This window comes from Canis lupus, chromosome 1 (genome assembly GCF_011100685.1).
Source record: "Canis lupus familiaris isolate Mischka breed German Shepherd chromosome 1, alternate assembly UU_Cfam_GSD_1.0, whole genome shotgun sequence".
Taxonomy (NCBI): domain Eukaryota; kingdom Metazoa; phylum Chordata; class Mammalia; order Carnivora; family Canidae; genus Canis; species Canis lupus.
The window spans coordinates 86,687,433-86,699,556 of NC_049222.1; the positions used below are offsets into that span (position 1 = coordinate 86,687,433).

General features: G+C 40.5%; 1 protein-coding gene across 4 annotated transcripts in view; it reads left to right on the top strand.

Annotated features, from left to right (window-relative positions):
• CEMIP2 (cell migration inducing hyaluronidase 2) overlaps nt 1-10,714 on the top strand; it is a 78,306-nt gene extending 67,592 nt beyond the window's left edge. For 3 of the 4 annotated variants that reach the window (XM_038527090.1, XM_038527091.1, XM_038527092.1), the window contains 4 exons: nt 2,198-2,296; nt 5,619-5,773; nt 8,219-8,322; nt 8,676-8,872. In XM_038527090.1, the coding sequence (XP_038383018.1) occupies nt 2,198-2,296; nt 5,619-5,773; nt 8,219-8,322; nt 8,676-8,872 (555 nt within the window). Of the gene's footprint in view, nt 1-2,197; nt 2,297-5,618; nt 5,774-8,218; nt 8,323-8,675 lie in introns of all 4 variants that reach the window. The other variant, XM_038527089.1, reaches the window with a different exon arrangement.
• The last annotated feature ends 1,410 nt before the right edge of the window (nt 10,715-12,124 follow it).

The following is a 12,124-nucleotide window of genomic DNA, read 5'->3' on the forward strand; positions in this document are numbered from 1 at the left end:
TATATTTGCCTGTAATTAAAAGTACAAACTAACTGTGTGGCTAGAAGTGAAGTGTTTCTCCTGACATAGTCTTGATTATAAAGTCTCCCTCCAGATCTTAAGAAAACATGTCAATGAAAATAAATCCAAAATATGAGCTCAAATTGGGCATGGGGTTTTCAAAGGATGTCAGGCCAACTCTAAGTGAAAAAGAAATATAGAGTAAATGCTGCTCTAATTTATATTTAACCTTTATACAAACAAATATGGGTTAAGGGAAATGGTTCTCAAAGTGTGGTCCCAGACCAACAGCATCAGCATCACCTGGGAACTCATGAACTATTAGAATTCTTTGGTTCCACGCCAGTCCTACTGAATCAAAAATGTTTCTCATTTGTTTTTGCCTTTTGGTGGCAGTAAGAGCAGGAAGAGGAACATGAATTTATTTCTTCTGTAAGCATTTTTTCAGTGGCAGTTCACTATCCACAGTTTCAGTTTTTTGTATCCCTGTGCCATTCTGTTTTCCAACTCAACTAAAACCAACCCACCAGCCAACCATCCCACCCACCAACCAAGCCAACCATGTACATGAAGAAATTTATATAGATCCTTGCATGTTCCATGTAATATCTTAACTATTAAAGTGATAAAATGATACTTATTTATTATTTTATTTATTTTTATTTTCTGGGGAAGAGGGATTCTATGTCCAGCACAGAGCCCATTGTTTGGGGCTCGGTCTCACAACCCTTGAGATTGTGACCTGAGCTGAAATCAAGGATCAGATGCTTGACCAACTTAGTCACCCAAGTGCCCCATAACGTGATACTTTTAGATAATCTTTGTGGGGCAGTAAATTCTCCATCCTAATTCTTAAGCTGAATTTGCTAAAATTACAGAGACGATTATGTAATTTGTTATAATAATTGTAACATTATAATTTATAAAAATACTCCTCATTGGAAATATCCTAAGCCTATCTTTTTAAATCGTTCCATACTTTAATGTTTAGCATTTCTCGTTTTTTGGTGCTTGAAACATGGATCAGAATTTATTTTTTTAAAAATGTATTGATTACTGACTGGGCACAGTTGCAAAGTACTTGAGGCATTTGGGAACCTCACTTTTACTTGGAAATTGGGAAAAGGAGTGAGTTTGTTTTAAATACCAAAAACAAACACATGTATGCGGGAAGTAAGTAGGAAAGTTCACACAAATTTTTGACTCCAAATCTGAGATTCAAAGAAACATCTGAGCTTTTGAATGATGATTGCTTGCCCTTGGAATGAAGTTGTTGACATCCATTCATGAGGATATGTACTTTAAGTGCCGAATTGTGTGAGTTAGGCCTGCCTTTTTTTTTTTTTTTTTTTTAAGATTTTATTTATTTATTCATGAGAGACACAGAAAGAGAGAGAAGCAGAGTCATAGGCAGAGGGAGAAGCAGGCTCCATGCAGGGAGCCTGATGCGGGACTCGATCCTGGGTCTCCAGGATCACGCCCTGGGCCCAAGGCAGATCCTCAACCACTGAGCCACCCAGCAATCCCCTAGGCCTGGTTTTGAATGAGCAAAAGGCCTTTATGGTGGAGTTGAAAGATGGAATGTGGGATTTGGAGTGATTTCAAGGAGTAGAAGGAAGCAAGGGAGGGAACAGCATATGCAAAGGCAGAGTGGTGGGAAAGGGGAGCATTTGGGGGAAAGCAGGTTTAGCTGCTCTGCCTGCAGAAGGTGGTAGAACAGTGGGATTAGGGGCCTTGATGTAAGATGTGGCTTGATTTGTGGGACACATTGCAAGTCAGGTAGAGAAGTTTAGCCTGGTGATGTACAACCTGCTACAAGGTTTTGAACAGTGTAATCTTTGTCCTCTGTCCTTCTCTTAGTCTGGAGTGACTGAGTTCCAATTTAAGATAACTGGTCCGAAGAGGACCTGAAAAGGACAAAGATCTAAGTGTGAAGCACATTTAATTAGTCATTTGCGGAATTGATTTTAATAACAAGGTTACAGCTATTTGAGACTGGGATTATTCCAGAAAATGAGGAGCATACACTACTTGTGTTAAGTCTGAATCAAAAGGTGGAACTCTAGGACATCTGATCTATATAAAAAGTTCACAGGGAGGAAAAATCACCATTGGGTTTGATATAATTGAGTTGATTTTGAGGCCCTTTTGAAGGAAGATGTGGTTGACATAAATATGGAACTTCTTCCCGGTGTAGGTGGTGTTTACTAGTGATCCTCATAAAAACTACCTCCCCGTGCAATTCCAGTCACCCAGTAAAGCCGAGACTCAGCGTGGAGACCTGTCTGTTATCTCTGTAAGTACCATCTGGAGTGTACCCTGCCTCAGTTTCTCACTTTTATTGTTTCATCCCAGTGACATGAATTATCTCTGGCAATAGTCACTTGGTGACAAGCAATATAATAGAGGTATAAATACCTCCCAAACATTTACATTTTTGAATAAGTTAAATCTATTAAGTCTTTTTTCTCACTAGATTGTGTTTATTGATGAATGTTAAAATTCATTCACGAAGTGTTAGTCATCTATTCTAGGTGGGTTTATGGAAGTGTAGGCCTGAGCCTCACTGTCAGCACTTAGAATTTGGGCTAAAGACCATGCTAGCCAGTGGTAACCAGCTCTTGATGTGAGATCTGTCCAAAATCAGGTTGACTTGAGTGCCATCATATAAAGAGCTCTTGGGGCGGCAGGTATCTAGCCATCTAACTAATATCCAGCCTGGGCCTGGGCCTAGTCTCACGGGATCTCTTTATTTTTATTTCTTAAAAGATTTTATTTATTTATTTGAGAGAAAGAGAGAGAGAAAGAGCACAAACAGGGGGAAAGGGAGAAGCAGACTCCCAGCTGAGCAAGGACCCTGACATGAGGCTCAATCCCAGGACTCTGGGGTCATGACCTGAGCCAAAGGCAGATGCTTAAGCAACTGAGCCACCCAGGTACCGCTCATGTGGTATCCTTAAAGAGCTCATTTTTTGTTTTATTTTTTTTTTTGTGTGTTTATTTATTTATTTTTTGTAACTGAAATATAACATATCCAATACAGTATTAGTTTTAGGCATAACACATACTGATTTGACATCTATGCACATTATAAATTGCTCACCATGGTACATGTAGTCACCATCTGTCACCGAAGTTATTACAACATTATTAATTCTGTTCCCTCTGCTCTACTTTCCCTCCCTGTGACTTATTTAATAACTGGAAGTTTGTTCCTCCTAATCCCCTTCACCTGTTTGACCCATCCTCCAACCATAGGAGTTCAGTGTTTTAAAGTGGTGGGTAGGGATCCCTGGGTGGCGCAGCGGTTTGGCGCCTGCCTTTGGCCCAGGGCGCGATCCCGGAGACCCGGGATCGAATCCCACATCAGGTTCCCGGTGCATGGAGCCTGCTTCTCCCTCTGCCTGTGTCTCTGCCTCTCTCTCTCTCTCTCTGTGACTATCATAAATAAATAAAAATTAAAAAAAAAAAAATAAAGTGGTGGGTAATACAATCACAAAGCCACATGTATGGACAAAATTATATCTTACTCTTTTTTTTCTTTCCCAATTTCTTTTATTGTGTTAAAATATACATAACATTCATTGTCTTAACCTTTTTTAAAAAAAATATTTTATTTATTAACAAGAGACACATAGAGAAAGGCAGAGACATAGGCAGAGGGAGAAGTAGGCTGCATATGGGGACCCCAGGATCAGGACCTGAGCCAAAGACAGATGCTAAAGGACTGAGCCACCCAGGCATCCCCATCTTAACCATTTCTAAATGCATAGTTCAGTAGCATAAAGTACTTTCATATTGCTGTGGAAATATTACCACCATCCATTTCCAGGATTGAACTCTGAAATAAGAACTTTTTAACAACTCTGAATTAAAAGTATCTCTGCTTGGGGGTTGGGGGTAGGGGGTGTGAAATGAGATGTTATTGATCAATAGGCAAATAGTTTCAGATGAGTTAAGATGAATAAGCTCTCCAGATCTGCTCTACAACGTTGTCCCTATAGTCAACAATTACGTATGGTACACTTAAACTTTGTTAAGCAGATGGATCTTGTGAGCACACACACACAAAATTAAAAAGAAAAGAAAAAAGAAAAGAAAAGAAAGAAAAGAAAAGAAAAAGAAAGAAAGAAAAGGAAAAGAAAAGAAAGAAAGGATACCTCTATTTAAATGTAGCTCAAAGATTTCCCAACTATGTATTTATGTCTATTGCCCTCTGTTAGCAACTGTTCATTTGGTAGTTTGTTCATGATGTAATTTTTTTGGCATAAAATTTGTTACCTCAGCGTCTCAATACTGTTGGCTGCATGGAGAACCTGATCCCAGCCTGTAGACATGGTGTCTGGCAGGAGTCATTTGCATAAGGAAAGCAAGTGGATACTGAGCCTCTCTGCTCTACTAACTTCACTAAGCAATTCAAGAAGATATTATTTTGCCCAAAAAATCTCAGGCAGGCTCTGCTCCAGTGTCTGAAGACACTTTTTTAACTCCATTGCTGCACACTGGGTGCTCGGGATCCCCAAAAATTTACAGAACCTTGTTACTGTACTTAACTCCAATACGTTACTCATGCATTGCCTAAAGAGTCTTTGCTAAGAATTGGCGTTTCTTTAGTCCTTTTTTTTTTTTTTAAGATTTTTATTTATTTATTTATTCATGAGAGACACACAGAGAGAGGCAGAGAAACAGGCAGAGGGAGAAGCAGGCTCCATGCAGGGAGCCTGACATGGGACTGGATCCCGGGACTCCAGGATCACGACCTGGACCGAAGGCGGTGCTAAACCACTGAACCACCTGGGCTGCCGGGCGTTTCTTTAGTCTTTATGGAGACTTTTGTATTTTCTTTAAGCAGTAGGTTTTAGCGGATTCTTTTCAAGAGAAGAGTTTAAATGTGTTGAGGATCATTATATTTTTTTTCTCAAATTTCTCAGTTTTAAGTATTCAGATTTTTAAAAATAAAGAGAAGGAATATATCCATCCACCTGGGTGGCTCAGTCAATTGGACCTCTGACTTCAGCTAAGGTCGTGATCTTGGGAGTCCTGGGATCAAGTCCTGCATTGGGCTCCCTGCTCAGTAGGGAATCTGTTTGTCCCTCTGCCCTTCCCTCCTTCTCACTTGTTCTTTATCTCTTTCTCTCTCAAATGAATAAATAAAACCTTAAAAAAATTTAAATATAAACTCCCCAAACAAGGACAAGTGTAGTGGTGATAGCATTTCTTCTTTGTTAGCTTTTAGCATAGTTTATAATTGTACACATTTTATTTTATTTTTTTTTTCAGGGAAAACCTTTTTTTTTTTTTTTGGATCCCAGGGAGGGAGTGTATAGGAATGAAGCCCTTCAGGCTGCAGCGAGAGTCAGAGTCACACTGCTCAAGCGTGGGCTGCTGTGCCTTGCTCAGAGCATCCAATGCAAACAGTAAAGACCAATCAAGGCAGAGTTATGAGAAGGCTGGCAGAGTTCCAGGTGTTGGTGGAGAAAGAGTAACTGGATTCTGCAGTTTGAATCCTGGAACTGTCATTTGATTCATGGGTTTAGAAGACAGAGGGAAGGGCTGGGAAGATGAGTCATCCTGGAGACATGAAGTGGTGGTGACAGCAGACGTTTCTCTATTCTCAGGTCAACGGCACCGACTTTACCATCCAAAGTGCGGGTGTTCTCCTCCTTCTCGTGGATGCCTGCAGTGTTCCCTTCCGGTTGACGGAAAGAAAGGTCTTCTCTCTTGGTGACATCAGTCGCATGGAAGGGTATTTGAGAACCGGCATCCCTCCAAGGTAGGTGACGCTTGCTCGGTAAGAGGGACAAGCTGCCTGACCAGATGGTGCCTGGTTAACTCTGAGCTTTGGTTTGTCTTTCCACCCTTCTACCTCGCGGGCCCTCAGTGCTGTTGAGAAGATATTCATGCCTTCCTGCTCTCACATTGATGCCCATGTGGTCTAAGTGGAATTATTACAGATCAGTGAAAGCCTGGATGTTAGAAGAGTTTACAAATGGTGGGAAGGCTCTTAGAAGGGGAATTGTTTCGTATTTTGGATCGTTTCTATCCCACATTTTAGTATTTGTTTGAGTACATGGCATCTAACTCACTCAGAAGGTTACCAGTTTAAAGCAATTTTATAGACAGTATTACCTTTGTGGCCATCTGTACCACTGATAAGCCCTCAGACGGCAATTGCACTGGGAATTCCCCTGACTTACATGGGAGTGACTAGAAAGGAGTCAATTGATTTTTAAGCAGACAGGTGTCTGTTCTCTTTTTTAAGAGCCCTGGCCTGATTGGTTTTGTTTTGTTCATCTCTGAAGAAGCATGCACATGAGCAAACCCTTTTTTTGGTGGTGGTGGGAGACTGGGGAGACCTTACCTAGAAGAAGGGAGATGAATTCAGGCTCCTTTTCTGCCTCCCTTGGCTGTGCTGCAGACATAGATTTGCATGCAGTCCTTCATTTAGTGAAGTGACTAAGGGGAGGACATAAGCTTCCTGGAGACTTAAGTCCTGTCTAGTTTTTGAATGCATCTTCAGTCATCTGATGACTTACACTTTTGACATATGACAGAGCCAGATTTCAGTTAAGTCCCATAAAGTCATTATAGTATTTGAGCATAATATTCGGTGTGCATGCATAGCTCTATCTTCTGCTTTAAGATACTTACAGGGAATTCATTTCTAAGGCCTCAATTTTCATTAAGGATTTCAAGATTTTTCCTAATGCTGAAAACATGTACTCAATTCACCTAAAACAACCCAGGGCATACAGCTCACCATAAATATTAGGATAACACGGCAGTCCTGTAAGGGACCCTATAGATTTAAGAGTTAAAACCAACTCATTAAAAAGTCAGTAGGTTGTTTCTAGAAAGGGGACCAAAGGAAGGCTTTTAAGATATGGGTAGTGCTCTGTTTATTCATCTGGGCCGGTTACATAACTGTGTTTAGCATGCAGAAATTCAGTGTGCTATACACTTAGTAATACTTTTCTGTATTTGTTTGTATCTTAACAAAGTGTTAAGAGGTTATGGAGCAACTGCCAGTGACTTCTAAAGACACTAGCCATGTGTTAGGGTGTGGGGGTAACTCGGGACCAGTAAAGTGATCTCATGTAAGTGATCCTGAGGAGGATCAGGCCTGTAGGGTTGCTATGGTCCAACATCTGTTCTGACTCTGAATGGTCACCACTGCTTTGGAGTGACATCAACCCGGCAAGACCCACATTCAGAAAATGAATAGTCATGGGTATATAAAAGTTGAAAAAAAGGATAGATTCTCTCTGTTCCTAGAGGGAAAACTAATATAAAAATGTCACTCTGCCTAAATTAATATATAAATTTGCCACATTTCCATTAGTGTCCTAATAGGTTACTTTTCTATTGTCCTTGAATGTTGATACTGAAGTTCCTCTGGAAGAATGAATGTGGGAGAGTAATCGAGTATTTGTGAACAACTCAAAATAACACACGGGGCTTGTTTTATAAGATATTAAATCACGAGGACAGAGTAATTAAGCCAGCCTAGCTTTGGCAGAGGAGAGAGAGAGAGAGAAAGAGATCAGGAGAAGAGAAAATCCACAGATTTAAGTATATGTGTTGATATGCTGCATAATAAACATGGAATTTAAACCAAACCATGGGATTCAATGCCTGGGTGGCTCAGCGGTTAAGCATCTGCCTTCGGCTCAGGGTGTGATCCCGGGGTCCTGGGATCGAGTTCCGCATCTACCTGTGTCTCTGCCTATATCTCTGTCTCATGAATAAATTAATAAAATCTTTTAAAAAAAATAAACCAAACCATGGGACACAGATTTTATTTTATTTCTTCTGAAATAAAAGAATTGGCTGTTTATGCATTTATTTTATAAGTAGATAATAGGACACAAATAGATAAATAGAGCATCTGAAACAAACAAAACTAGCCTCCCTTATTAATATATTCCCTAAAAGAGTTGAGTCCCAATTCACCCACTGGGTCCACTTAACCTAAATGACCTTTGTTTCCCCAACATCTTGTAATAGCAACCAAGTGTCCTGGGTGGGGCAGGGAGCCGGATCTTGTACCAGCAGGGGTGTGAAAAGCATCTGTTTTTTTTTTGTTTGTTTGTTTGTTTTTATTTCTGCTTTTATCTAATATTTCTACGCTATATTTAGTTCAGAAAGGTACTTAATTAATACACACCAGTTTATTGACATTTTCCATATTTTCCAATTTTCTAACTTCCACATACAGGTCAATTGTTCTGTTGAGCACAAGAGGAGAAATAAAGCATTTAAATATTTCAGATTCATTAGTACCTCTGGGATTAGCCAAACCAGCTCATCTTTATAACAAAGGTTTGTATTTGTCTTATTCTATGACGTTCTTATGAGTCCAGCCACATAAGCATTTTTATGGTGGAACGTGGTCCCCGGACCATTCTCATGAGCTTATTTTGCTGGAGTGGTTATCATTAAGATAATTTTTCAATAAGGAAACATTATTTGAGGAAGTGTTTGGGGATGTGGTTTGTTATTTGGGGCAAGAGGTGGGTGGTAAGAGTTCATTGACTGACGTAAGGAAGCATACACATTTTTTGGTGTTGTTTTATAGCTGTCTTTGTTTTGTTCACCTCCAGCTCACCTCACGCATTGTCTTGCCTAGAATGGGTAGATTTACAAATTGCACTTTTTTTTTTTTTTTTTTTAAGGAAGTACCATATTTGTGGGATTCAGCGGAAACTTTAAACCATCCTGGGCTAAGCTGTTTACCAGTCCTGCTGGCCAGGGCCTCGGGCTGCTTGAACAGTTCATACCTTTGCAGCTGGAAGAATATGGTTGTCGCAGAGCCAGCGCTGTCCGCAGGAGAGACCTGGAGATGTTAAAGCAGACTTCAAAAGCACATTAGGGACTCACTGTAACTTAAGTGCTGGGGGAAAAAAATGTGAACTAACTTATTTAATTTATGGCATTTTAAAATGACACTGTTAACCCAATGGAACCATTTTCCTGTTTGATACAGAGAGGGGACGAAAGAATTGAAAGCGATTGCTTGAATACCAGCTCCTGCACCTTCTAGTTGTACAAAGTGTTGACGAATTTATTTGTATTTGTTAGGCTGGTATATGCAGAGAGTGTCTCTCCTGCCCCTCACCCTTCACCTTGTGTGTCGTAGTGACTGTAAGCAGTGCTTCACCTTTCATCTAACAGGATGTCGTGGGGGGGAGGTGGGAATCAGCCAGAGTCCTTGAGGGGACCAGCTCTTGTAGCGCCTTGGATACTTGAAGTGTGATGCCCAGTTGTGTCATTGGCTTTGGGTCAGCAATGGACTTAGGTGGCTGGCATGTTCGGTGATGCCTCAGGCCCTGGATCCGGGCCGGCCGCCTTTTGTGGATTGTATAGGATACTCAATGACGGAGTTTTCAGTGGCAGCTCAGGCCCAGCTCATGCCCTTTTTTTGGCCTGGGCATGTGCTATTTTTATCCATTTGTACATTGATTCCTTCCAAGGGTTTAACTTTCAAACAGAAAGCATCCTGGGGCAAAGGGCTTTAGGGATTTGACATCCCTTGAAACTGCACCCATGGGCAAAAATTTGATCTGCACCAAGGTCTGAAGTCGTCAGGACCATATTTGCAGCTTTAATCCTTAGCCTGTTTCGACTGTATATTTGTGTTTAAAATGCAGAGCTGAGCTAAATATTTACTTTTTTTTTTTTTTTAAAGAAGAAGGCTGTTTTCCTGAACTGTAAACTTTTGTCGTTTCAGCTTACACAAAGGAAGTCTGTTCTTGGGGTTGCTCCTGCACCCGAGTTTTTGTTGTTTTTGCATGTGGATTTTTTTTAAGCTTTTCTGCTCACCGTCCTGCCAGGAAAATTGCAGAAAGCTTCATGATACCCCAAAATTTTGTACTCAGGGGGAGAAAAAAAGGGAAAGCCTTTTAAGGGCCAGAATCGTGGAGGGGATATTCAGAAACCATACTCTGTATAGCCTTAGAGGAGTTAGTCACTTGTAAATGAATTGTTAGAGCCAATTAAAAAAAAAAAAAAAAAAAGTGCCGCGATGCCCTATTTCCCTTCCCACAGGGTGCATGCATGTCCTGTCAGTGAGAATTGCATGTGGCAGAAAGATTAGCTCCATGGCCAGGGATGTCTCCATATTCAAGAGGGAAGGATGATCAGAAAATGCCTTTACCTTTTCCAAAACCTGCAGTACGTGGAGTATTTGAAGACACGGCGAGAGGGTAGGAAGTGAGTTCAGGCTGACTTGGCAGTGAATACAGACAAATTCGCTTTCCTCTACCAAGAGCAAAGGCTGAGGGCCTGGCCTTTTGTGTCCAAGAGAAACTGCAGAGCAGGTCTGAGACTTGTGTTACTTTACAAAATATGCTACCTCAAAATGCTACCGATAAACCATTCTAACTCTTAAGTGCCCTTGTTAGGGGCACGTGTCTTAAAGTTGAGGGTTGTGTTTTGTTTTTTTTTTTTCTTTTGTATATGGATGAACGAGATCTTACCTATTAAATATGTTATTGGATCATGGTTCCTGAAGGTGATTAAAGTTTGTGTTTGTGTGTGTGTGTTTGTGTGTGTGTTTTATGACTTAAATATCTTTTGTGTGTGTTTTTTAGAGTTTGGTTCTTTAAAGATTTGGAGAGGATATGTAAGTTGTGAGGCACTATGTTTTTCTGATTTGTATGCTAATTATCAGGGCCTAAGTTAAATAAAGAAAAATATGTGTGCATGTATTTTTTATAGATGTGTGTGACTCAATCAATGAATCAATCGATCATTTTTTCTTCCAGCTTCCAGCCGTGAAGAAGCTATTGGCAGAGATGAGGAAGGGAAACTGTCCACCAAATAGTTTTTGGAAACACTAAAGCTTCAGAAGGGCAGGGCTCACATTCTGTGTTGCAGAGGTTCTCAAGTCTTGTCTACGTTGGAATTGCCTGGGAGCTTTAAAAAATACAAAGGCCTGGGCCCCACCTCCCCACCTCCATTCAGATTTAATTGGTGTGGGATGCAGCCTGGGTATTGGAATTTTTTTAAAGCTCCCTGGGTGATTTTAGCATGCAGCCAGGTTTAAAAACCACTGCACTAATATAATAGGTCCACTGTTTGACTCGAATCTGTAATTTCTTGTGACCCAAACAAAATTTCATTTATCTATTATTTTTATTTGCTGTTCCTATATTACAGCACTCCCAGCCCTAAACAGCGTCTCACTATTGTCTCCTTTTAAAGGAATTTTAAATATTGTTTTCTGTCCTTAATCGTCTCACATTGTTAAATTGGTAAACTAAGCTTTTAAGTACATTTCCGGCAATGGGAGCTAGCAGTCTGTTTTATTTCTGTGGAGAAAATATATCCAAAGGTGATTTATAAGTTCGTAAGCATTTTCCATCAGGTGAGGCGATTGGCTGAGCTCCAGAAATGTGGCCGTCCACAAATCAGCCAGCTGATGAGAAACACAGGGCCTTCTCATATGTCAACAGACCGTGGGTTTTAAGTCTTTGCTGTAAGGTTCCTGCCTCTGCACCTGAGCCAGCATGCCACATACTCTCTTCAGGAGCTGGAGGAGAGTTTGCAAGAAGATGAAAGGCAGGCGCATGGTCTCAGGATGTGACTCCAGTGCAGTCGCTAAGCTCCGTGTCAGATGTGGAGACGGGGTGGGGGGAATAGGACTTCTCTGTTTTCCAACTTCTTCAGAAGAGAACACATCCTCTTGCCTTTAAATGGATTACTTTGTTTTGAGGAGGGGCAGGCAATGAGGTGATGGAAGCTTGAATGCTTCAGATAACTAGGTGTTCATTCTCTAAGAGATGAAGTAATGTTTGGAAAAGTCCAGTTGAAAGGCATTTTAATAAATAAGAATGCACTTAGTGAATTCAAGTGGGTTTCCCCCCCCCAATTGGTCCTTGTAGGTAAGTACATATGATCCCATCATGACCATGATTGTTGATATTACGACACAGAGTTGGAGCTTACCCTCCAGAATTCTTTTTTTTAAAGATTTTATTTATTTATTTATTTATTTATTTATTTATTTATTTATTTATTTATTCATTCATTCATTCATTCCATTCATTCATTCATTCATGAGAGACACACACACACACAGAGGCAGAGACACTGGCAGAGGGAGAAGCAGGCTCCATGCAGG